The sequence below is a fragment of the Pocillopora damicornis genome, chromosome 6 (genome assembly GCF_964200805.1).
Source record: "Pocillopora damicornis chromosome 6, jaPocDami1.2, whole genome shotgun sequence".
Lineage (NCBI taxonomy): Eukaryota > Metazoa > Cnidaria > Anthozoa > Scleractinia > Pocilloporidae > Pocillopora > Pocillopora damicornis.
Window position 1 is genome coordinate 17,913,019 of NC_142675.1, and position 23,233 is coordinate 17,936,251.

Below are 23,233 nucleotides of genomic sequence, written 5' to 3' on the forward strand. Positions count from 1 at the left end.
AGATGCGATAAAAAGATAAAAAATAAAGTAAAAAGAATGGGAATTAAGAGGAAATCTATGGTAAAATTTAAAAAGGAAAATTCATTGTAAGAAATCTTAGACCAAGTATAAAGGGGGCATACGATGGTTTTACTCATAATTTTTTTCAAGGATTTGAAATAACCTCGGAAGTCTTTAGGTACACGACAGGATAGCCATGATTATGGAGCAAACAACGTGCTAAAGACACTTAATTGCAATATAATATATAATTCCAACGAATACTCGTTTCTCAAAACATAACACGCATAGCAAGACATTGACACTATAATTAATCATTCTGAATGAACATGGCTCGCAATGTTGTCTGATGACTCTCAAACTTCGGGAAAAATTAGCGAGTTATTATTTAGATTATAATAAAGTTCGTTTATGATGCTTGCTGTCATTGGTTGAAAGAGCGTCTTGTGTTTCTCCCTACACATCTTTCGTGCTCTAGCCGCTTCCTGCGTGCTTCACAACAGAACAGAACACAGTCAAGGCTTCTCTATTTGTTAAATAACGCTTTTTCTGGATGCAGCACGACCCGCCTCTGGTTTAAGACGCTGGGTTTACCGATTAGTAGTCTGCAGACCTTACGATTAAATTCTCCATTTTTTCATTCGATAAACTAATTTCAGTATATTGGCTTTAAAACGAGGTTTCGGGGAAATGAACAAGGAAAAGCTCCTTTTCAATTTCCTTGGTTTGGTCCTTTAGGACTCGCTTGTAAGCTGGAGGAACTGAATAGCTACCTGGTTTGCCTTTCTTCAGTTTGAATCAAAATTCTCATAATTAAATCTTTATTTACTAGAATCGTTTATCCTTTTATACTTTCTGTAATTAACACAGTTCACCAGATACTTGGAACTAAAACAGTATTTTTAAGAAATTGTGGGTAGGGAAAACCAAAGCTCATTCAAAGTTTTTACAAAACGAGTACTCAGTATCGGGTGTAATGGAAACTTCAAAGATATGTTTGCCACTTATTTGATCCCAAACTTTTCGTGTAAAGTTGGTGGTTTAATGGAAAAAGGAATGGTGGTTGAGTAGGATACTGGATTTTAATTCAGCAAATCGCAACTTTCCCAGTGCTACACGGTCAAACACTATAGTTTCTACTCCAACAAACTCAATATGTTGCAGAACACTATCATATAACGGCCATTAAATAATGTCTAAATTCCGCGTGGCCTTAACTAGAGTGTAAAATAATGAGACTCCCAGGTAAAACGTTCTTTTTCTTTTTTTTATTAGCGCTTAATGCCTTTAAAGACCCCAACAAGATCGTTCTACATAAGTTTTCAAAAAGCGTTGACATTTAAAACCTAATTTTCCCTGCTAAATTCTCTAGAGCGGCCAATCCTAGCTCTGCTTCGTGAATTATATTAAGCATATGTACTATGACAGTGACAATTTCGAAATCACTATTTGGTTATGATATTAGCATTGTTATTGTCCACAATGTTTGAAGACGAGTCATGGTCTGGCTCAGTTTTCCTGGTTTTTATCTGCAAGAAAATAAGAGAATGAAATAAAGCCCTCGTAAATGTGCCTAATTGTATATAAGGTGTTCAAGAGAAGTACTCCCGCCTTGACTGGTTGGCGTGACGTTATTTTTCCTCAAGGTATGTGGGATTACATCACGCGCGTTCGACCGACAAACAAATGATGTCGTGGTGCCCAAAAGCAGAAGGTTGGGAAAAGAAATATTTTCTCTCCTTCCTACAAAGCCTGACTTTTCCTGACCCCAAAATATCAACTGGAAAACGACATATCGACCCGTTTCAGCCAGGGTTTAGAATTATAGATTGTGCTCATTATGTTAAAAGAAGCTGGAGTAAACTCACCTGTTTGAATCGATAAACATAGTTTGTAAAGGGAGCTCCCACACCCGACCGGCATTTCTTCAGATCTTTTTGTGGATGATGCCTGTTATAAGTCTCTGCAGCGTCTGGAGAGGACCAGCATTCTCCGTAAAATTGAACTGCGAAGTACTTGTAGCCTTTATCTCGGGCAACGAGTGCGCACTGGCGGATTGTAGAGTTCAAGTTGTGCCAGTCGATGAAGAATCGGAAATTTGCGTAGTTATCTGACATCGCGCGGTCACCTTCCTTGTCTTTGAAGCATCCAACTGGTTCATACTCTGGCAACGGATCTGCAGGCACAATGACGGATTTGTGTTAGAGCAATAAATTGAGAATGTGACTTGTAGTGTATAGTGCAATGGTTTTACTTTAAGAGAAAAGAGGAAGGATATTTTTGTCTATTTGAGTGATGTTTTAGTTGCTTTGCAACAAACCCATTGTCGCCTTCTGTGTTCCTTCTAGTTGACTTCGGATTACAGGTTCAGCCTATAACTTTGAATACACCAAAACTGTTAGAACAAATTAATAAAAAGAAACCACGTCTTTACCAAAGGAATAAACAACACTGAATGGCCCCTGTCCAATAACTCCCGAGCATTTATTTGCATCAGTTTTTCTGCCAGGCTGTTTGTGTTTGTAGTATTTGTTTTTTGCGTCCGCGCCTGACATGCACAAACCATCAAAGCCAAGGGCGAACACACGGTAACCATTCCTATGTGCTAATTCGCCGCACTGCATGACGGCCTGGTTCGGATCTGTCTTAGCCTCTGCTCTGAAGTCACCAAGGGTCTTTGAGAATAAGCCAGAAGGAGTCTTAAAACAGCCGATCGCATGCTCTACAGGTATTATAGGAGAAAACAATCAAGACTGGATTAAATGAAGTTTCTCTCCCATTGTTGTATTTTCTTCGAATGTTAAGGTCTGAGATGCACTTGTAGGCTTGTAAACATGAAAAAAGCGATGCAAAGGTTCAGGCTGAGAGCATTTAGTCATCAAGTGATCAAATGAACCTAGACCAGCACTAGATTTTTAACCCACAGTCTCTTATAAAGAGAACTGTCTCCCAGCTCGAATGCTGCCAAGTTCTGGCCTATCAGGCTCGATATTTGACCAAGTGTGGCATTTGGCAGAGTTTAATTCATTAACTCGTAATTCGTTAAACCGGTGGAAAACTTTAAGGTTTTTTTCCTTTTGAACAAAAGTCCATATTTTTGAGAGGTTCTGATTTACATTTCGGGCCAAACGTTTTACGTTCAAAGGTTTTTGCATTGATGATATTTAGAATTATTGCAAGTATTCCAATTAACCTTACTTTGCCCAGCTTCACTTAGGTTAAAAACAAAGTGTGTGACTAAGATAGGAGAGTCAACGTGACAAATAGTTGAGAAATGCTGGATGCACAAAAAACCAAGAAAGACTGGGAGATTGCTCGATTTTCGGCAAACTACAAACCTACATATCTTAGGTCTCAGAACAGTTCTCTAGAGTGCCAGAGATAACTTACTTTTACAAGGGTTGTCATCATTGCATGTTTCATTGGCAGATGGAGGAGCGCTGCCTTCATAAACGCATTGTATGTCTGACACCTCTTCGCTTTCTCCCAGGGCATTGATGCGTGAACATTTTGTGTAGTTTTTTCGGACCCCAGGAAGGCAGACTGTAGGACACTATGAAATGCGTTAAAAAAAATAATTTCAATAAATCTAAGTCACCCAAAACAGAAGTGATTGTGTGTTAAAAGGAATAGTTTTATTGACGAATGAGGGAGAAAAGGCCTCAAGAGTCTTCTCTTGATGATCAAGGGGGAGAAGGAAGCTTGGAATCCAAAAGTGCTAATTATAACTCTCCAATTTTAGGCTGTTAGCTTCAAAATTCCGAAATGTTCAAAGTTATTCTATACTTATCACGATTAAATGACTGGGCTTGCCGGAAAGCTTACGACAATTGACATTTCTACTCCATTTTTATCTCAATTTCATATTGACGAATGTTAGAATGTGGATAAAATATCTAGTATGGGCATATTTAGCGCAAATGTTCTGCTACAAAAGCATAATAGATATATAGTTCAAGGCCCTTCATAAATCGTAAATGTTTGAATAAAAAAGCGCTTTTCGGAAAGAACTACCTAGCCCCCTGAAAGAGACACAACGCAATAAAGAACAAAGTGGCTTACTGAAAAAAGGGGTAAGTTTCTAAAGAAACTGTGGTGTTGCGTTGGTGAGAGAGTATAACAGGGCAATTCAGCAATATTAACTGAGTTGGTAACGTAAATTGGCCACCGTAAACATCTTAAAAGCTGACGTTTGGAGCGTTAGCCCTGATGCTAACGCTCCAAACGTTAGCTTTTAAACTCTTTTTAAAAAATAGCTCATTGTTTAGTAGAAAACACTGTTGGACAACTAGAGAGCCCTAGTGTGCCGTTAGTATAAAAAGTGAAATCATGTCATACCTTTGTCCAGTGAGTTGTTCGGGACGCAGGACAGTTTATCTCATTACAGAAGCGTGTTTCGATCGGTTTTTTGGTGGCGTTACAAACTTCGTCGAACTCGATTTGATAGTCAGTGTCAGTAACTCTTGCGCGACAAACAACTGATCGTGATTGGTTTCCTCGTCCACATGTCTTCGTACAAGCCTGCCAGTTTGAAACGTGCCATCTGAGTCGTTGATAGAAAAATAGGGAGAATATCTGATTTAAATAAAGATGTTCGTTTTGCTACGAGCGTGAGACAGCATCGAAGCGCAAATTCGTTAGATCAAATTTGTTCTACGAAATTCCTTCCACAGGCAGAACTCGAATGATGAGTTAAGCTGTTGATATAGACGAGAGATAGATAGAGTAGACGTGGAAAGCGTCATGCAAGTAAATAGAATGAGAAAGTTGAAACATTTTTTTCTTTAATTTGACGAACGAGCTTAAAATTTACCAACATTCCCACCTACTTAATTACAAAAAATGACATTGTCACGCTCATAACAAACAAACATACAAACAAAAACGCATTAAAATCGATATAAACAACATCAAGAAGAAAAAAAATTATGGAGAATATGCAAGGTCCACAAAAATCTGATGCATTATCATAAAACATCTTCATTTCTATTATGCATCTTTTTCCACCTCAGTGACTTACTCAAAACAAAGCTGTATTTCATCAGGTTTTGAATCTTCTCCACAGCAACTAGCACTCGCAGGGGTCATATCATCGTCTCTTACACAGTGGACATCACGGGTCTGCTGACCTGTGGAAGAGAAAACATTTAATGTTAATTTGGATAAACACTTCGCTGATTTTAGAAAAAAGACTGAGGGAATTCTTGATAAAGAAAAAAAAATTATTCAAAATGAAATTAAGAGATGTTTAAAATTTTTCTGGTGTACTATCTATCGATTGATCCTTTGTCAGTGTGGCAACAAAAATAATCACTCAATGTTGTCCAAGGTGGTGGCGTGGTTCAGGTAATCTTTACGAAGTTGGTGTTGCGAAATCGCTTATCTTACCCCTAATAAGTGCATTGAGAGCAATCCATCGACATTCGGCCAAAAGTCAATTGACAGTTGACCGACAAACGGTCAGCTATCCTTTGATAATTGACCGACTCGTTGGCCAACTAGTCGGCCGAGCTTTTGCCGGCAAAATGTTTCATTTCGATTTTAGATATATGAAAATTCATATATTTGCACTGCTGAAATTAAGAGATCCCTGCAGCTAAGAACACTACTGGGCTACTTGGCTTTGTGGTTCTTTTAGCAAGTAACATGTATAGGCGTTGCGTTTCTCTCCATATCCTATTTGCAATCCCTCTAATTGACCATTTAGGTTGTGAATTATGAGTATTTCTTTATTTAACAGTAAAAGTGACTTCTTAAATGGAGAAACCTGTAGAACAGTCAGTCCAGTTTGTTGTTACCCAGCTACACGTTGGTGGCATAGAAGTCTCGTTCAACTCAAGTGGTCTGTAATATTGGTAGTCAACTGCCACATTGGGAGCCTGTAGGTGAACATACTGCAAAAAATGGAGGAAAATGAAATTAAACCAGTCAATGGAATCCTATGCAACCATAAGCCCTTGTGAAAACGAGAAACTTAAGAGTGGAAGTTTCAGACCCGTAAAAACTACTCGACGAAAGAAAGCATTTTAATTTGCTGGGAATAGAACCATAAGTCTGGATAGTAGCATATATGTAACGAATTTAAGAAAATGAACGACTCTTTTAAAATCAAAACACATGTTTAGACAGTTCTTCTGTCATCCTCAGTTCTGAATAATACAAAAAAAACAATAGCGACAGAACAAAGTAGGCATTTACAAGGAAAGTCTTAAATTAACATGATAAAGTTGGTGATTACGAGTAGATTTCTCCCATTAAATGTAGTTAAAATCAAAGAAGCTATCCACATTCAATGGGAGAAACTTTAATCACCGACTTTTATCATGTTCATTTAAAACTTTCCTTGTAACTGCATACATTGTCCAATCAGTATTTTGTTACACACTTTAAATTCAACTTTGTACTTTATATTATTCAGAACTGAAGATGACAGAAGAACTGTCGAAACATGTCTTTTAATTTAAAAGCTTCGTTCATTTTCTTTAATTAGAATAGAACAATAATTTAAACATAACAGGGAAATATTTATGGCGTGACGGTCAGGCCATATTCTTATTATATTACCTTCCTCCGTGAAATTGTGAATACTTCAGAATTTTTCATCGAAATTTGAAATAAAAAACTTATTACCAGGTTACCCATCGAGTTTACATTAATTTTCCTCGTTTTCTGATATCCCGCGCACAGCGACAATTTATACATTGTGATCCGAGAATTCACGAGTTAAAAATTAAAACTACCGTAAAAGATCCAAAGCTCTTCTTATAGTCACAGTTGACTTATGCAGTTTGGAAGCTGCTTCAATCTCTCATACAGTTTTCATTAATAGTTCCTCATATAATTACCACTATTCTTAGGGGCACTTCTATTGGTCCATCGATTTCCAACCGGTCTGGACTTCTGTAGTCATTTATATAAGAAATTTTTGTTCCATGTTTGTAGATGATCTTTCCTGTCCAAGTTGGTATTTGAATCAAATCTTTTTTTTCATATTGAACACCTGAATAAAGGAAAATAAATTAAGGCAACATCGATAAAGCTGCGTTGATACGAACATCAAAACTGATGGCCAGAAATCCACTAAAGATTTCACGCTGTGGAAATCATCTACCACTGTAGCCTAGGCCCACAGCAAGAAGAGAATAGACTACGAATGAATTGAAAATCGACTTGTTACAGTCATCGATTCATCCACAAATAGGCGAAAACGTTAAGCATCAGGAAGGAGTTATTCGTATACGTCGTAATCCCGGCTGCCTTCCTGTATCTCAAGTCACATACTTATTCACACAAGGAGGGAGACCTCATTTGAGGTAGTGGGCACACCTTCATAACATAAGCGGTTTGGTAATTAACTTCAAAAATCCTTAAAAAAAGGCTGTGCTTTATTCACATAATGGCTGTTGATATTTGCAGAATTTCCATCTCTTCCATTTATTGTTGATTATGTTATTGACCATTAATAAGATGAATTTTTTCACAATTTTTTCAATGGCCAATGACGGTTCCCAAAAAAATCTCACCAATAACATTGTATTGTTTTACGTTTCTCTGCTGGAAGATCGCATGGGAAGTGTTTGGTGGTAGAACAACGATGGTGTCTGCGGACCGATCTGAAAAGGAAATTCAAATCGGTTAATGCATTATTCAATCATTGCATTTATCAATATTAACATTTAGCTGAAAGTTGTATACTTTAGCGAACCGAAAGATCTTTCTGCATAGCGGTATCACACCTAAATGGTGGTGGTAAGAATTAAGAATGGAAAAAGTGTGGCGGAATGATGAAACGTGTACGATTTTCAATCCTGGGCCTTTGATCATTAATGTGAAGGACTTTATAATCCTTTCCAGTCACAAATTTTCAACCATTAATTCAAAGAGTACCCTCTTTCTAAGTCAAATGAGTCACTTTGGCATAAATTTAACAATTTCCAGCTCCTTATCACCACGACTAGTAAATTGACCTACCGTTAGACGTGATGAGCACCCCATCCGTTGATTATTTTTACGACCATACAAACTCAAAATCAGAGCATGCTTATCTATTTCTTCTTCTAGTTATTGTATTATAATTCATTCTTGTGATGGTTTCAGTGGATCCTAAATTGCTACTATTTTTGTAAGAGCATTGAGATTTTTTTGATGCAATGCGCTAAAAATAAATAAAATTAAACCGCTGATATTGACGTTCAAAATCGAACTAACGCTTTCTAATTATGAGATCAGGATCAAATATGTATCATTGCGTAGGGAAACTCACATTTCTTGTAGTCCTTTGTGTAGCTAGAGTTCACTAATATACATGAATCCCCATTTCCATCGCAAACGCCACATCTATCCTTTACTTTTCCAGAATTGAGAATACCATCACAACCAACCGTCTGGAATTTAAACAAATCACGTTAAAATAAGTCAACTAAGAAACTAAATGCAATAATGAAAAAAAAAAAAAAAAAAAAAAGACATCAAAATAATTAAACGAATGATGAAATTGGTGAGATAAAGTCCAAAATTTAATTTCCCCCTATAGTTACAGGAAGTACATAGTCAGTGAGGTTATCGCTTGTATTTACTCCCGTATAAAATTTACTCCTGTAAATTGCGAATATGCCTGAGTTGCACGTATAACGGCAACAAGTAAACAAAATGAATAAAAAGATAAAAAGAAAAAAGTTAGCAAAAACAGATTAGAACAGAGCAGAAGAATATTAAAGAAAGAGAAATGATAAGTAATGACACCAATTATGAACAGCTGAAATCCGTGATCGCATGCTATTGATCAAGATTATCTCATAACCGTCCTTGGGAATCTTTCCTTTGAAGACTTTCCGAGGAGAACGGAAAGACACTATTCTAAAATCGTTGCACTTTTTTATAGGCGACTATTTTTCAACTTCTTTCCCAAAATCGAAATAAATAGTGTAACTCAGTGCAACTCAAGGAAACCTATTGAATTTTAGTTGCCCCGTATGATAAACTCGAGATGGCCGTATACCTTGCATTCTCCCTCGATGCATACGTCATACACATAAGGATTTTCACTGCATTGAGTGCCGTCTAGCACGTTTCCATAGAAACCAAAAGTGCTCCCTGATCGACAAGCAAGTCTACATGGGTTATGGTCTGAAAGAGAAATATCATTATTTTTCCTTTTATGGATAAATATCAAAAGCCTCTCTACATGTGTATACATCAGCCTGTAAAGGCTAACAATTTTGAGGAGTTTGGACCTCTACAGACTAAAATCACTTCACCCAAGCACCAGACCTACAAGCTGACTGGCGCTTTCTTTGTAGTAAAAGAATATAGGAATGAATAGAGCTCCCAACAACCTTCTCGGTTTTTTTTTTCGGTGTTTAAATATATTTAAAGTATTTCTTTGCAATAATTAGCCTGTTGAGTTAAAGATTGTTGTTTATGCTATCCAAATACGTTTCTGTGGGCCAGGACCTCATCTGAGATGGTGCATCTCTCATTTTTGTTTCTTCAAGATAATTCTTTCGTCTCGTGAGTGGAATTTCCCGACTTTGAACGATACTTTCTGTCTTTTTAACCTGGATCATGAAATAATACATCTTTCCATTGTAATGCAACCTATATCAAAGAACCTTTTTATCGTATTAAGTTTTCATTCCAAATGTTGTACCTTACTGATGGAGTTCTCCAAAGATTTTGCAAATGAACTGTCTCTCTAAAGTTATCTTATCTTTCGCTTCTATCAATTACTTAATAATGATTTGAAAAAACTAGCGCACTTACTGGGAGGATAGTAAGCGTAGGAATCAGCGTTTATCCTTTTACACTGATAATCACGAATAGATGGCTGACCATCAGAAATGATACAAGGGACCTGAAATAAAAATAGTAAGGAGTCCCGAAACCTGTCAATTCTTGGTTTATATGGGGTAAATCACAAAAATAATAATAATAATAATAATAATAATAATAATAATAATAACTGAAAAGAAAGAAAAAAAGGTGTAAAAATCAGAAACAATTTTGAGGGATTCATTTATCAGCTAGCGCAAAGCAGAAATGAAGTTTCATGATTATCTAGGGAGCTTGCTCAAGAGTAAAGTTTTAATTGTAAGTGCTCTTACCTCGTTATTACAGGTTTCCCAGAACGATATCGCAGGACCTTCACAGTCTGCGCCACCATTTTCAGGTCTTGTGAGAATCAGTAAAAAAAAAGAAAAATTAAAAGGAGCTTAGCAAATGCTTTTGAATCATATTTCTGTGAGTGCTTTCCAGTTGCGATAGGAACACGGTCATTCCGGTGGAAAATAAAATGAACAGGCTCAGTTTCTATTTTACGAAATTGTTTCGGAAATAATGAATTTTCTTCTCTTGTTTTTTAGCGGAAAATCAATATGTCCATGAGTTGTACCATAAGCTATGTATGTTGGCAAAGATATAAGTGATGTGGGTCAAGCCAGGTCTATTCAGGTAATAGCAGGTGAAGGAACTTTTACTGAGAAATGAAAACCACCAGCAAAGGCAAAAAGAACACTATGCACTTTGTTCATGAGAAAAAATCTCGGTTTTCACCAATTATTTCCTAAAAATTAGGACTACATTTGTAGTAGAGTGTTTTTCTTACAGTGGGTTGGTGCATGTTCTTCCTCGGTGGCGAACTCCTCTTCCACACGCTGGAAAGCACTCCGTGTAGTTAGACCACTCGCTCCATCCTCCATTGATAATTGGAGAGCCGTTATCGACACAAGAGCCTTTAATGCACCACTTGAATTGTAATTACATGCAAGAGAAACATCAGTCGTGAACAGCAGTGGAGTTGAGACTAAATTTATGTTTGGATGTAGGAGATAGAGATTCACAGTCTTGTCGCCTGGCTGGTTATGTTGGTATCTACTAGTTGTGTAGAAAATGCAAAAAAATTTTATACCAAGGGTTCAAGACCATCTTAATTTCTTTCGCTCATCGACTAGACTTCTCCTATGAATTTGATTAACTTTAGTTTCAATCGTTGAATAATTAAAAAATTAAGAATTAGGGTATTCGAGATCGTTGCGAAATCACAAGGGTTCACTATGAGAGAAAATATTAAAAGATGTCCAGGAATGATCGATCATTCCTTTGGCATCTATACTATTCATCATATGGTGTAGCAGTGCTGTAAACCGTTTACATGGATATCTTTCCTTATTCTTTTGCGGAGGGAATACTTTGCGTTGCTTAACCATATAAACCCTACAACTAATTAGTGAATGCCGTTAAGAGGTGTCTCAATTATCGAAGTCTTTCAACGATTATCACTGATCAAACACCGTAAACTTTCATAACTAGAGAAGACTTACAATACTATGCCTTGGAGGAATGGCTACTGGTGAAAAAGGCAGTGACCCATTGAAAAACATGGCATGACAGCGTCTCTTTAACTGGTTAGAATTTGATTCAAGTCGGCCTGGACTGTGAACTCTAGAGAGAATTTAGACGTGTGCGAGAATTCTGCCACAGGCAGAGTTAGAGGACCATTTTGATGATAAACTTACTTTACGCAGCCCGCATGGTGCTCCATCTGCTACCCTTAAAAAGCTCGAAAAGCAGTTGCGTCCGTTTGGTGTGCACCAAAGGGAACCGCAGACGCTCTAAAAATAAAATGAAGGAATTTCTCGATAAACTGTTTAAAAAAAAAATCAACTTAATTCGATCGTCAAACCATTCTTTACCGAGGCTACCTACCCTTAATAAATTTGCTCAAAATTGCAAACCATCGTTCAAGATTATCTGGTTTCCTTCCTGTATTTTATCTGAAGTGTAAACGAGGAGGTTCTCCCCTTTAAAATTTTTTTTGATTAGATCAGTCTTTTTTTCTTACCCTTCTTTGCGGACATTGTCTGTATCCAGGGCCATACTGGAACAAACATTGTTTATCTGCGTCGAAGAGTTCTCCTGGTAGCTCGGTGTAGAGGTCAGAGGGAAGCTTAGGACGAGTCGAGGGAGGAGGATCATTTAAACATGTGGATTTGCTGCTCCTTTGAAAATGAATAAATAAATAAAAAGGAAATTACACTGTTATGAAAGCAATAAATGGGAAAGCGAACCTTTTTATCAACCAGATCAGGAGTTTCTCCATATTGTACGAATTGCTCTGTCTGACACTACAATCTCTACTAACGATACTGCCCATTGTATGCTTGCAGATAAGGATATTTAAATTTGATTACAGCGACCAAAACAGAGTCAAATTTCCCACTCTCAACTTATTATATGGGCTTCTTAGGCACGCTTGATGGAGCCTGAAAGTAAGTTACGAGAAGATAAAAGGTGCTTTCAGCACTTTCGAGACTTCTCTTACTTGAGAAAACTCTGAATTTTTGCCTTGCTGCACGATGACCACTCCCAAGAACCAGGTCCTCCTTGTCCTGTCGTTGACATGACGTTAACAAAGTTGGAACAGTTTTTACTTGATCCTTTGGAATCATGGGGTACCCCTAAGCTGCAGAGTGAAACCAATACCTTTTTCAGTCAATAAAAGGGGCAAGTTTCTAAAGAAACTATGGTGCTGCGTCTGTGGGGGTGTTCAAGATAATTTGGTTTTATCAACCGAGTTGATAATGTAAATTTGCCACCGCAAAGAGTTTCAAAGCTGACGTTTCTAGCGTTAGCCCCTTGTAAGAGCTAAGGGTTGACGAAGGGCCAACGACAAAACAAAAACTTTAAATCTCTTTACGGTGGCTAATTTACTTTATCAACTTAATTGATCAAACCAATTTTCCCTTAACATCGAGTTTACTTCAATAAGCCGTGGTGATTGCGTTTGTAAAGTGTTACTCCGTATATGTAGGCATTCATGTAATTTGACTGATCTCTCGTTCAATACCCGTCTACTCTCATACCTAAAGCTAATTTCCTCAGGTTTTTTCAGGGTAAAGTATTTTTGCTAACGAAAACCACATTACATCTAGCTGGAGCACTCCAAATTGTTCTAAGTTAAGGAGACGGAAAGAAATCGTAGCATGGGTTGAATGATCAACCATAACTCATGATGTGTCGTTCTAAAATATTGGCATTTTTTTGTATCCTTCACGAATATCTCTTAGAGCAAAGAGCTGGGGTCTCTATTAGATATTCAGTTTGATTACCGCGAGGCATGAAAATTGATTGAAATTTCTGTTGGAAAACACTGTAATTTTTTGCAACTTTTTATTCAAGTGAAAGAGCACTATCGCGGAAAGAAACAAACTGTATATTTTCCGCCGATTTTCAACTTATCGAGGTGCAAAGAGGCAAGGTGATTCTTATCTTAACAATTCGAATGAGTTCAAATTAAATCCGCCGAATAAAAATGAGTTGATACATGACTGGTATGCATCTATCTTCATTAGAATGAGCAAATCACATTTTAACCGCGCAAAATCCGTAGAGATTAAAACTCACAAAATTTTCATGCAACACGGTATCTTGCTTAAAGGTTCTAAGGGATTTCCAAGTTAACATAAACATACTTATGTGCCACTTCGTGTGCGATGAAAGATGCAGTTTGAAGACCACTATCCCTCACCACACTAACAGTGTTGGTACGTTTACAAACTCCACCAAACGATGCTAAACCTAATTGAGACACGAAATGAAAAATGTCGGTTTGAACACAGAAGTTTTCAGAATATTACTGAAGCAAATTTACCTATATTCATGTTTTAAACGTCAGCACTCGAACAATAGATTTTTTTTTTCGTTGATTGCATATGTTAACAACACTTAGTCGACTGAAAACAATGTTCAACTTAGGTTAAGAAAGAAAAACTGCATCTTATTTTAAACGATGTATGTTTCTACTTAGGTACCCACTTCCTGGAATAAAATGCATGCTATCCAAATAAATTTCACCATTGGTCAGCTGTTTGATCATGAATAACATATTCTATGAAAATTTTAAGAAGGGTATGATTGAAATTGACTAACCTCCTATTCCACCGCTGTGAAATGAAACAAAAACAATAAAAAAAGCACAAGATAAGTACAAACATCACTTTTCATCATAACCCAACTGTCGTGGTTAACCATTAGTTAAGATGAATTAAAAGTAAAAACGAAACACTGAAGCGCCCAGGTGAGATTTAAAGCTAACTCTTAAGGTATTTGTCCAAACAAAGTAAGAAGTGTTATTAATTTATCCAGCTTCGCAAAGTAGGTTTAAGATGGTTTAGAATGCGGCTTCACCAAGCGTCGGACGGCATAGTTTTGTTGAAGTAAGCGGCCCGTTAAAACTAGGTCATCATGGGAGTGTTAATGAAAAAAGTGAAAAATTTCTATATGAGGTAGCAAAGAAAAGTTACTGCGGACAACAGAGTGCTAAATGACTTAAAAAGACATCATGGGGGTAATGTTAAGGGTTTACAGAAGACTTGTGGGTATTCTAGCGAGCTCCACTCGCTAAAATTGACGAAGGGCGATCATGACAAGGAAACTCGCAAAGAAAATCTTGCTGGTGTGTAATTAATTTCTGGTAAGATTCGAGGTGCCTACGCATCAACACTTAACTAAAATAACACGACTTACCCACGAACAAGAACAGCAACGTCGAATTGCAAAGGATCCGATTCATCTGGTCTGTTGTTTTCTGAAGCCCATTTTCCCACTTTACCAATAATGTCCAAGTGACGTACACCGGAAGAAGCAGAATTGACTCCGAACTGGTCAAAGATAAAATAAAAATATTATTTTCAGTATTATGTAGTCAAAGAGGACTTAATTATGAGTCAAGGGGTATTTGAACGGTCCGCAAATGAAAGCGAGGAGATAAAAGTGTTCATAAGTGAAACAAAAACGCTGTGTTTATCTTTTTTAAACTTCATCGTGAATCCTTGGAAGCCGAGGATGGTTTACATGGATTAGTAGAGAAAGAAGTAGTAGGAGTTGATATGCTAGGCTTTCAAATGTAGGCGCTGGTGGTAGTGTCGATTAGTGGTGATTAATTTTAGCCGGAATTATTCCACCTAATTGTATGGCTAGTTAGGCATGTGTGCTCTGACACAGCTGAATTTTCTTTTTTGCTGAAGAAGACCGCTTTTTGATGCTATTTAAAAGGTGTACCAAACTGACGTTTGGTCTGTCCGATATACTCGTGATCGCATTTATTGCACAGAATAGAGTAAATAGCGTCGTTTCGTTGTTCTTTCGTGATGGGATCTTTAGGTTTGGCAAAAATATGCCCCAAGTTCTGAAAAGGTTTTTGAGCAACTTTAACGTTGTGACTATTAAAAATTATCTTGATGGTTTCTGCAACACCCTGAAAGTGTAAGGAGTAACTGCAAAACCAGTCGCTGGTTCCCTCTCATCCGGAGTGTTACTTGTTGTAACTGGTTCTTGCAGTTACGCAGAAATGTTTTGGTATAGCTATTTACATTTAGGACGTCCGAAACATATTTTCTCTCCTCAGCCTTCGAATCAAATGAAGATGGCGGACAGTCCGCCCTCCTGCGTACAGTTTTAGCTACAGAATTTTTACGGCAAATAGGGGGATGGGAGTCAAAAGCGAGGTATCCGTCGGTGCGGGTAGGTTAATGATAAACACCTATCTCTAAATTCCCCTGTTCCGCTCTGCACCCATTTAAATCAATCCTTTATCCTTTTTACGCTCAAGGGTGAATTGGATAGACGGCTCCGCTGAATTCAAATGCGATAGGAGGCATTCCGCTTCATTTCCAGATACTTCTGAAATAAAATCATCGACATATCGCTTCCAGAACAAGGGTTTAACCGGTGAAGTGGCTAACTGAAGACGATTTGGTCTTTCCATTTTCTACATTAAAGAATTACCTCAGTGTTTTTGACAAAGACAAGGCGAGTTGCTACAAAATTGATCTTTTGCTCTCCGATAGTTGGATCTTGGAAAATTCCAGCGTCTACCTGTAGAACGTCAAGGAAAGGAGTGAGCGTCGGAACAAACACAATCAAAGGAAAGGAAACGGAAGAGAAACCAAAGAAAAAGTACAGCAATCAGATTTCGTTGAGACTCTTTCTTTGATTTGAATGCATAACTAACAGATCATGTTATAATGCACAAACTTAAAATCCAGATTTCATCCGAAAGTTGCTTAGCAGTGTGATGACGAAATTTTTACTGTGATTTGTTGGTTGGAAATGAGAGATGGAAGGCCATAATGAGTAATATTCTTGGAACCTTTTAACTTACTATGCTGGCTAAAACTAATAGGTATTCCTCGGAGTGATTTCCATGAACCTCGACAATACTTTCATCAGCAAGTATCGCTACCTCCAAGTATTTATCATTTACTGCGCTGTTGTGGTTGTCTTCCTGAACACCGCCTGCTCTCTCTGAAGAGCGACGAGCTCTCCTCTCTCGGGGAATCGTTTCTAATGAGATTCGAAATTCAGAACATTCAAGTAAATGCAATGGATGAAGCTTTGAATGTAACTGAATTAATTTCCCTTTCCTTGGTACGGATAAGAAAGCCGTCTATTTTAGGCAGAAGAAAAACCTTCAGCAAGCTGACCAAAAGTATCTAACTTACGATGCTCCTACGAAAAGCAGTCTCGATTTTCCAGGTTGGATTTAGCTCGTTTTTGTCTTCAATGGTGAGTTTTGTATGGACTTCTTAGTCAGGAATTGATCGTTATGAGACTGAATTCCCAATTGTCTAAAGCGAGATAAACGTGCGTGACCAAGTTGTGATTAGTTTGGGGTTAGCACCTGATTGGTTGAAAGAGTAGCGTGATTTTTCTTGGCGAATCACGGAACAGAAAAAAGCTAAACCATTGTAGTCTCAGATAACTTTCTTATCTCAAATGAAAATTGCTCTATTCCTTCGTCATCAAAACTGCAAAATCTCAAGAAAGATTCTTGAAACGTTTTTCCTCAAAGACGAGATATCTTACGACCAAACAGAGCGTCAGAGGGATTTCTTTTGGATGAAGGGCTCCATGAGATATTCAGTGTCATCACTCACTCCTTTAGCTCTTACCTGTATTTGTTTGACACCTGTTGTTCTCTTGTGAGGATCTTCGGTAAATCAAATGTGGTTTTGCTCCTTCTTTATCTCCGAAGTGTCGAGCCAGCCGTTTGGGTAAAGGATGAATTAAGAAAGTGTCACGTGATCTTCTCACTATACCAGTCTACCGATAGAGAAAAATGTAATGCAAATTATACAGAACCGTGGACAACGAAAATCCGAATCCACCCGGTTTTTGCTTACAGCAAGTTTAACACCCAGACTAAGCCACAAGGGACTTGTTTGCAAGTAAATTCATGTGCTGGGAAATTTAACACTGTATCAGCAAAAGCATTGAAGCTAAAGCCGAACAAAGTGTTCGTGGGAAGGGAAAATAGAGACTTTAGTACGATCCAGTGAGGCCCTGACGTGCGCTAATTTCATCGCGTTTGGTGGAGTTTTTAAAAATTCATAGCTTGCGCAACTCGAAAACTCATCATTATCAATTCGTCTTAATCGTTTCGCCCTCTTTGTTTCATACTGTCTTTTATATTTCCATAATATGTTTTATTTTCCGTTATGGTGAAGATAACTTTATTTTGCTATATTGGTTTTGAAGGTCTTCTTAATCAACGATTTTAAGGTTAGGAGGTCCTCGTTCGTCTGTTTTAGTGTTCAAAAATTGTATTTTCCCTGATAAATTGTAAGTTGCAATTCGTCAGATCGTTTCAATATAATTCAAATTCCATTCAAGATGGTGTATAATTTGGAGCAAAAACCAATACCCATAACGAAGAAATTTGTCGGTACATGTAGCCATTGAACTAACTACAATTTTGCTCGGCGCAAAAAATGACTCATTTTGTAACGTAGTTCCCTCTAGGTGCCCTTCCATAGATAATCTTACCAGCCCTTCTCTAACACTCAATGCAACCACTGAATCTGGATCCGAAGCCACTGAGCCGGTCACAAACGCATCCCTGGACACTGGTCTGGAAACCCTTTGTCCATTCCCATCACGGGTTTCCAACATTAAATCAGGAGCCATAAATTTTGTGTTTCTTTTAACGTGGAGATGTAGCTTTTCTCCTAGGGCGTTAATATGATAGTGGTAAGTCGCACCATCGTCTTCTTCGAGGCTTCTCCTAAATCGGCCATTCATTGAGTACGAATTGGCGAAGTTGCCATCCTTTGACTCAAGCGGCACTGTGACATCGTATTCAGGGACTTCAAAGGAAAGCAAAAATGATGCATCACTTCGAGTCGTATGTGTAAAAAGTGATACCTATTCAATATTTATTAGTATGAAAGTCAGCTTTGTGTTAAAATTGTATATGTATGTCTTAGGAGCCTCGTTACATCTGATTGGACATGATGGAATTTAGCACTGTACTTCTAAATATACATATATTCAAACTAAGAAAAATTGTCTCTTACCATTTGACAGGTTCTCTGAGCCAAAATAACGTTTCAATTCCCCTTCTGTCATCAAATGATGGAGGGGCTAGAAAGAGGTGATAACAGAAGAAAAGCAAAAAGTAAATGTAAGTCGTATTGCCCGAAATAAGCGACAACACTAATTAGAAGAATCCTTAAAAATAAAACATTTCAATCACTATTTATAACCCTCCCCCACCAAAATGGAATAGAACTTTTAAAGCTGGGTACTCAAGAAGCAAGATGGTCACTATGTAATATTGATGTAGTTTCGTGTCAGCGCAAAGCAATATACATTTTTTTGAAATATGATTTCAAGACATTGACATCTATATAGCTAGTTAAATAACAGTAATTGCTGATAGAGTATTTTTATCGAGTTCACATCGGAAAATTTTCCTACAAACTCTCAAATTTTTTTTCTGCATAAATTTCTTTTCTCACTGACGCCTTGCCGAGTGGTTTTATGTTACTCGGCTTCAGCAATACCCATTTTGTGAAACGCACACTGACTTCTGAGAAGCAAACTGAAAAACTAAACAATAATCTTACCTTTCCATCGATTGTGCGGTTTTCACCTACATAATAAAAAGAAAAAAAAAATATATATATATAACACTTAAAGCAAAAACTTCAACTTTCCAACGCTACCTATAAGGAAAACCCATAATATCGTTATTCGTTGTTCGCTAGCTAGAGAGGGACTGAAATAGCGGTTTTCATCACCGGCCAACACTTTTGACTGGGTATTATTAATTTCACGTATAATGTTAAGAAGGCCCTAGAGAATGTGAATTCAAAGATTATTTCGCCAGGCAAGGTTCCCTGTCAGTAGAATTATGATCGAGACACTGAATTACGCCGCTTGGTCCGCTGAGCCCTTCTGAAGGGGATTTGGTAAAAATTTGCTGGGGTTGAAAATGTCATTGTGTTTAACTTACTGTTATGAAACAGTGATGTCAAATAGAATAAGATACATATCCAAGTGGGAGATTGCTTCATCTTGCCGCTAAAAAAAAAATGAAAATAGACAAAGACGATAAGTTTTATGAACAACGAAGACTCGATCCACTCCTACATGTAATAGGCTCGATTTTTTTATATCAAAATGCTCATTATCGTAGATACAATCAGTTTTAGAACGAGGAGAACTCTTGAGAAAACAGGTATCAGACAATGAAATACGAAATAAAACAAACCGAAAAAAACAAAGAAACAAACAAAAAGAAAAAATAGAAAAAAAAAATAGTAAATACACGCAACATTTACCCTTTAACTTCCAAAGTGTTTTTTGGTTTCTGTTTCCAGTTCTTTTCTTACTCTATGGTAGTTTTGAATTCGCTTTTTTTTCAGTTTTTTTTAGAGATATCTGCCGCTCTTTCACTCGTTGTTAAACGAATGAATTTTTAATTGGAACATCTACCATAAATTGTATCAAGTCTGATTGTTTTTGAAACGAAGATAACTGAAGAAAACAAAGGAAAAAGTTTAAGTTAAGAACCAAACTCCATATCATCTCCGTCGAAATGATTTTTTTAAAACATTCATTACTTAGATAAGCACCATCTTTACAACACAACACTTGCATTCTTAATATGCATTTTGGTTTCAATGATTAACTCAATAACAGATGCTGTAAAGAACTTATTTAAAACGCTATAATGTTTTTATCTTGATCTTAATAAAAGCAAGAATTGAGTAGACAAGTGAGACGAAGTATTTTTGAGACTCCTCAGTCATGTTCGAAAAACTAATAGATGCGACACGTATGCGGCTTAAGCTGGGATGCGGTAAATTATGTGGGTTTAAAATGGCGGTTCTTTTCATAGATGTGAAGCTTGCCAATAATCTATTCAAATAAATAGGGAATTTTCTTCGCTTGAAGATAACTTTTAAGATTTTAAGTGCTGCTTTATGGGCGTTCTGCACTTTACTAGGCCAAGGATAATTCTCACGACGAACCAGTTTGCGGGGTACTATACTTTTGAAAAAAATAATAAGATTATAGAAAATGGGCCCTTTTTTTCTCTTTAAATATCATAGACAAACTCTTACAACTTTTTGGTGACATCAAAAGAATAATGATTGTTCTAAGATAGCGGGAAGACCTGATAGAGATGAATAAATTGAGTAATTAAAACACATCAAACAAAGTAGTTTGAAAGATAGGCCTTGAAGTTCTACGTACAAGAAGTCTTCGAGTACTCAAGCGAAATTCCACATAAAAAAACCGTGTAAGCGGTGGCAGCGATAAAAATGTGATGAAAACGAGACTTCAAGATTCATTTTCAGTATATGACGTAATCAAGCGTGAGGGCTGCTGAGTTAGCGCGTGTAAGTTCGCACAAACCTGCTTAGAGAGAGATGGGAGTTTCCCACAAAATTGTCAAGTCGTTGAAAATTAGCTAGAATACAAAACAAACTAATTTAGTTGACAGGAATCAAGTAAGAAATTGTGTTCAGGGATCGCGGATGCTTTTTCCTCATGTATGTCCTCCTGCACACCACAGAGATATTTTTGGACGAACGCTAATCACGATTTTAAAAGTGTAAATTGACTATATTTGAGCCAAGGTCTTTCCTTGCCTCATGTTAATTTATTCAGCTCTATTGGGCCTTCGCGCTCTCCTAGAATAACCAGTAAGCTCTTGACTATTGCGTCATTATACCAGCGATCCGCGGAGTTCTTTGTAAAAAAAAAAGTCCTAAATACTTTTATCGTAAAAAGCTAAATATAAAAGAGTGGTCTCTAAGACCAGGAGATAACCTGATTCCTCAGTATAATTGGAAAATTGATACCGCCTTGTGATATTGGATCTGTTTTCTGGATGATAATAGGTACCTACCTAGAATTGACCATTATATCTTTGATTCTTTTCAGGGGCTATTACAGGTCTCTGAAGTTTCTCGAAAGTGTAGGAAAATGTCAATAATTTTTCTTATAGCTGATGTTTTCATACGGGAACTGTTGTTACATCACATCATCCAATATCAATGACTGAAGAGTCCCCTGCGGCAAAATCTTCTCAGTCAAAGGAACCGGAAACCAGCGATACAACTGCGTCACTAAAAGGTTATCTTGGTCATAGCAGAATTTTGACCACAACAAAAACTTGAAACGCTCCAGCGAGAATAGCTTTCCTTTACGTGATTTGGCAAAGATTTTTTTTCTTTCGAGGGGAATGGGTTTTAATTGCAATGCAAAATATTTATCTCAACATTTACACACCGAAAGAAAGCCGATGTTGAAAGCTTAAGTTAAACGACAAATCGAAATTATAGCTGAAGCCGGATGAATTTTAGATGAAATTAACTTCTAAGGATTTCTGTTTCAGAGAACAAAAGCCAAATTTTTTCCTAAACAAAATATCAGCGCGTTGAGTGCCGAAGATTCCGTGTATAATTAAAAGATCTTAAGGACATTAACATAGCTTGTTTCTCTATAAGTGCCTCTTTTTTGATAAGCGGGTTTGACTGTTGGTGAAAACGAAATAAAAGAACGGAAAATAAATATTGACAAATTACAAAGGTTTTTTAAAACTGATCCTTGTTCAAAGATTTTACACGACTGCCTCGTTGATCTAGATGAGGCTTGTTGGAAGATACAAATTCTCTGATATCAAAATCATATTAGCATGCAACGTCATTTCAATTTATCTATAAGCATGTTTTAAGAAATCGTTAAAAATTGGTAAAAATTTCTTTGGCGAACAGCAAAAAAGCCAATTCATTGAAGGAAGTTCTTTTTTTTTTGTTTTTTTTTCTTCATTTCCGCTGAATTGGCATCGATCAGTGAGTGGCGTTCATTATTCCAGCGATTCCGTGTAACATGATGACGTTTTCTCGCTTCACTTAATCTGTTTCTCTGGAGAAAAGAGAGCTTTACCGTTTAGAGTCAGTTTAGGTGAAGAAGATTTATCAGTTTAATAGATGAAAAATGAAAATGAAAATATTAGAGTTGCCTGGGAAAACAAGAGTAGACTGATAAGAACCCATATATAATCTATCAAATAGCGGAACAATTGTAAAAATGCTACGTGTCATATCAAATTCAGAGATTATCTAAGGAACGGGATGTGGGAGTGAAGACTGATTTACTGAGCCAGTCAAAATGATTTGATTTGAAATGAAATTAAAAAAATAGCTAGAAATGTACTGATACTTACGTGTAATGCAGACACATGCAAGTCCGAACGGTCGCTTCTCAGAAATGCCTTTATCGAGTTTCTCTTTCTGTTCGCGACCAGCGTCCTGACTTATATAGCATATGCGGGAATAATTTAGAACCTTTATTTTGTTTTTTTGTATACTGATATATGCTTATCAAATTGCTCTTTGACAGTGATACACTTTTATAACTGTAGTTTATCTCCTCAAATAACATTCTGTTATCTGTGTCTTCCTTGTTTTTTGACTTAAAATCTGAGTAATAAAGTTTTCCTGCATTACCCGCATATGCATCATTAAAGTTAGAAAGTTTTAGATAAATGAAAAAATTACTCACACAATTTTCTCACCATGGTAACTCTTCAACTAATGAAGATTTTAGATTGGCCATCTTAAAAATGTTTTAACTAATCCCAAGTTTCAAAATTAAATGCTTTTAACTTCCTTTTTTATCCATTAAAGCAATGATATCATCGATTTAATTGACAGAAGATACAGTGGATAAAAGTCATTAGAGTCCATGTTCCGTAAGATATGAGTCTTCCTCTTTGCATCTATGTTCTACTATTTAATTCTACTTTCTTTAAGAAGAAACTGTACATACGTAAACTTTATTCAAACAAGGAACAAAAATATTCGGTCATTTTTTAGTTCTCAGTTGTGAAGCAGATTTCCTGCCTTCATTCTAAAACAGTGACTAAGCATTTACAAAA

At 36.9% G+C, this 23,233-nt stretch overlaps 1 protein-coding gene across 1 annotated transcript; it reads right to left on the reverse strand.

Annotated features, from left to right (window-relative positions):
* Nucleotides 1–1,253: 1,253 nt before the first annotated feature.
* Nucleotides 1,254–22,614, reverse strand: LOC113682010 (A disintegrin and metalloproteinase with thrombospondin motifs 1). Its single transcript, XM_027199159.2, has 28 exons — nt 22,520–22,614; nt 19,295–19,362; nt 18,906–18,931; nt 18,354–18,420; nt 17,824–18,143; nt 16,950–17,100; nt 16,160–16,341; nt 15,784–15,873; nt 14,524–14,657; nt 13,927–13,940; nt 13,470–13,575; nt 12,320–12,460; nt 11,840–11,996; nt 11,514–11,609; nt 10,604–10,743; nt 10,104–10,170; nt 9,763–9,853; nt 8,999–9,126; nt 8,264–8,384; nt 7,524–7,613; nt 6,846–7,000; nt 5,768–5,894; nt 5,021–5,129; nt 4,339–4,543; nt 3,391–3,553; nt 2,435–2,722; nt 1,869–2,176; nt 1,254–1,529 (listed from the first exon to the last, which is right to left on the reverse strand). Exons 1-28 carry the CDS (start codon nt 22,534–22,536, stop codon nt 1,446–1,448), a joined length of 3,645 nt encoding a protein of 1,214 aa, XP_027054960.2. The 5' UTR covers nt 22,537–22,614; the 3' UTR covers nt 1,254–1,445.
* Between the last annotated feature and the right edge of the window lie 619 nt (nt 22,615–23,233).

Coding starts and splice junctions, on each gene's coding strand:
- LOC113682010 (XM_027199159.2), bottom strand. Junction 12,461..13,469: donor GCACACGAAGTGGCACATAA/GTATGTTTATGT, acceptor TTCACTCTGCAG/CTTAGGGGTACCCCATGATT. Junction 7,614..8,263: donor CACAAAGGACTACAAGAAAT/GTGAGTTTCCCT, acceptor TTTCCTTTTCAG/ATCGGTCCGCAGACACCATC.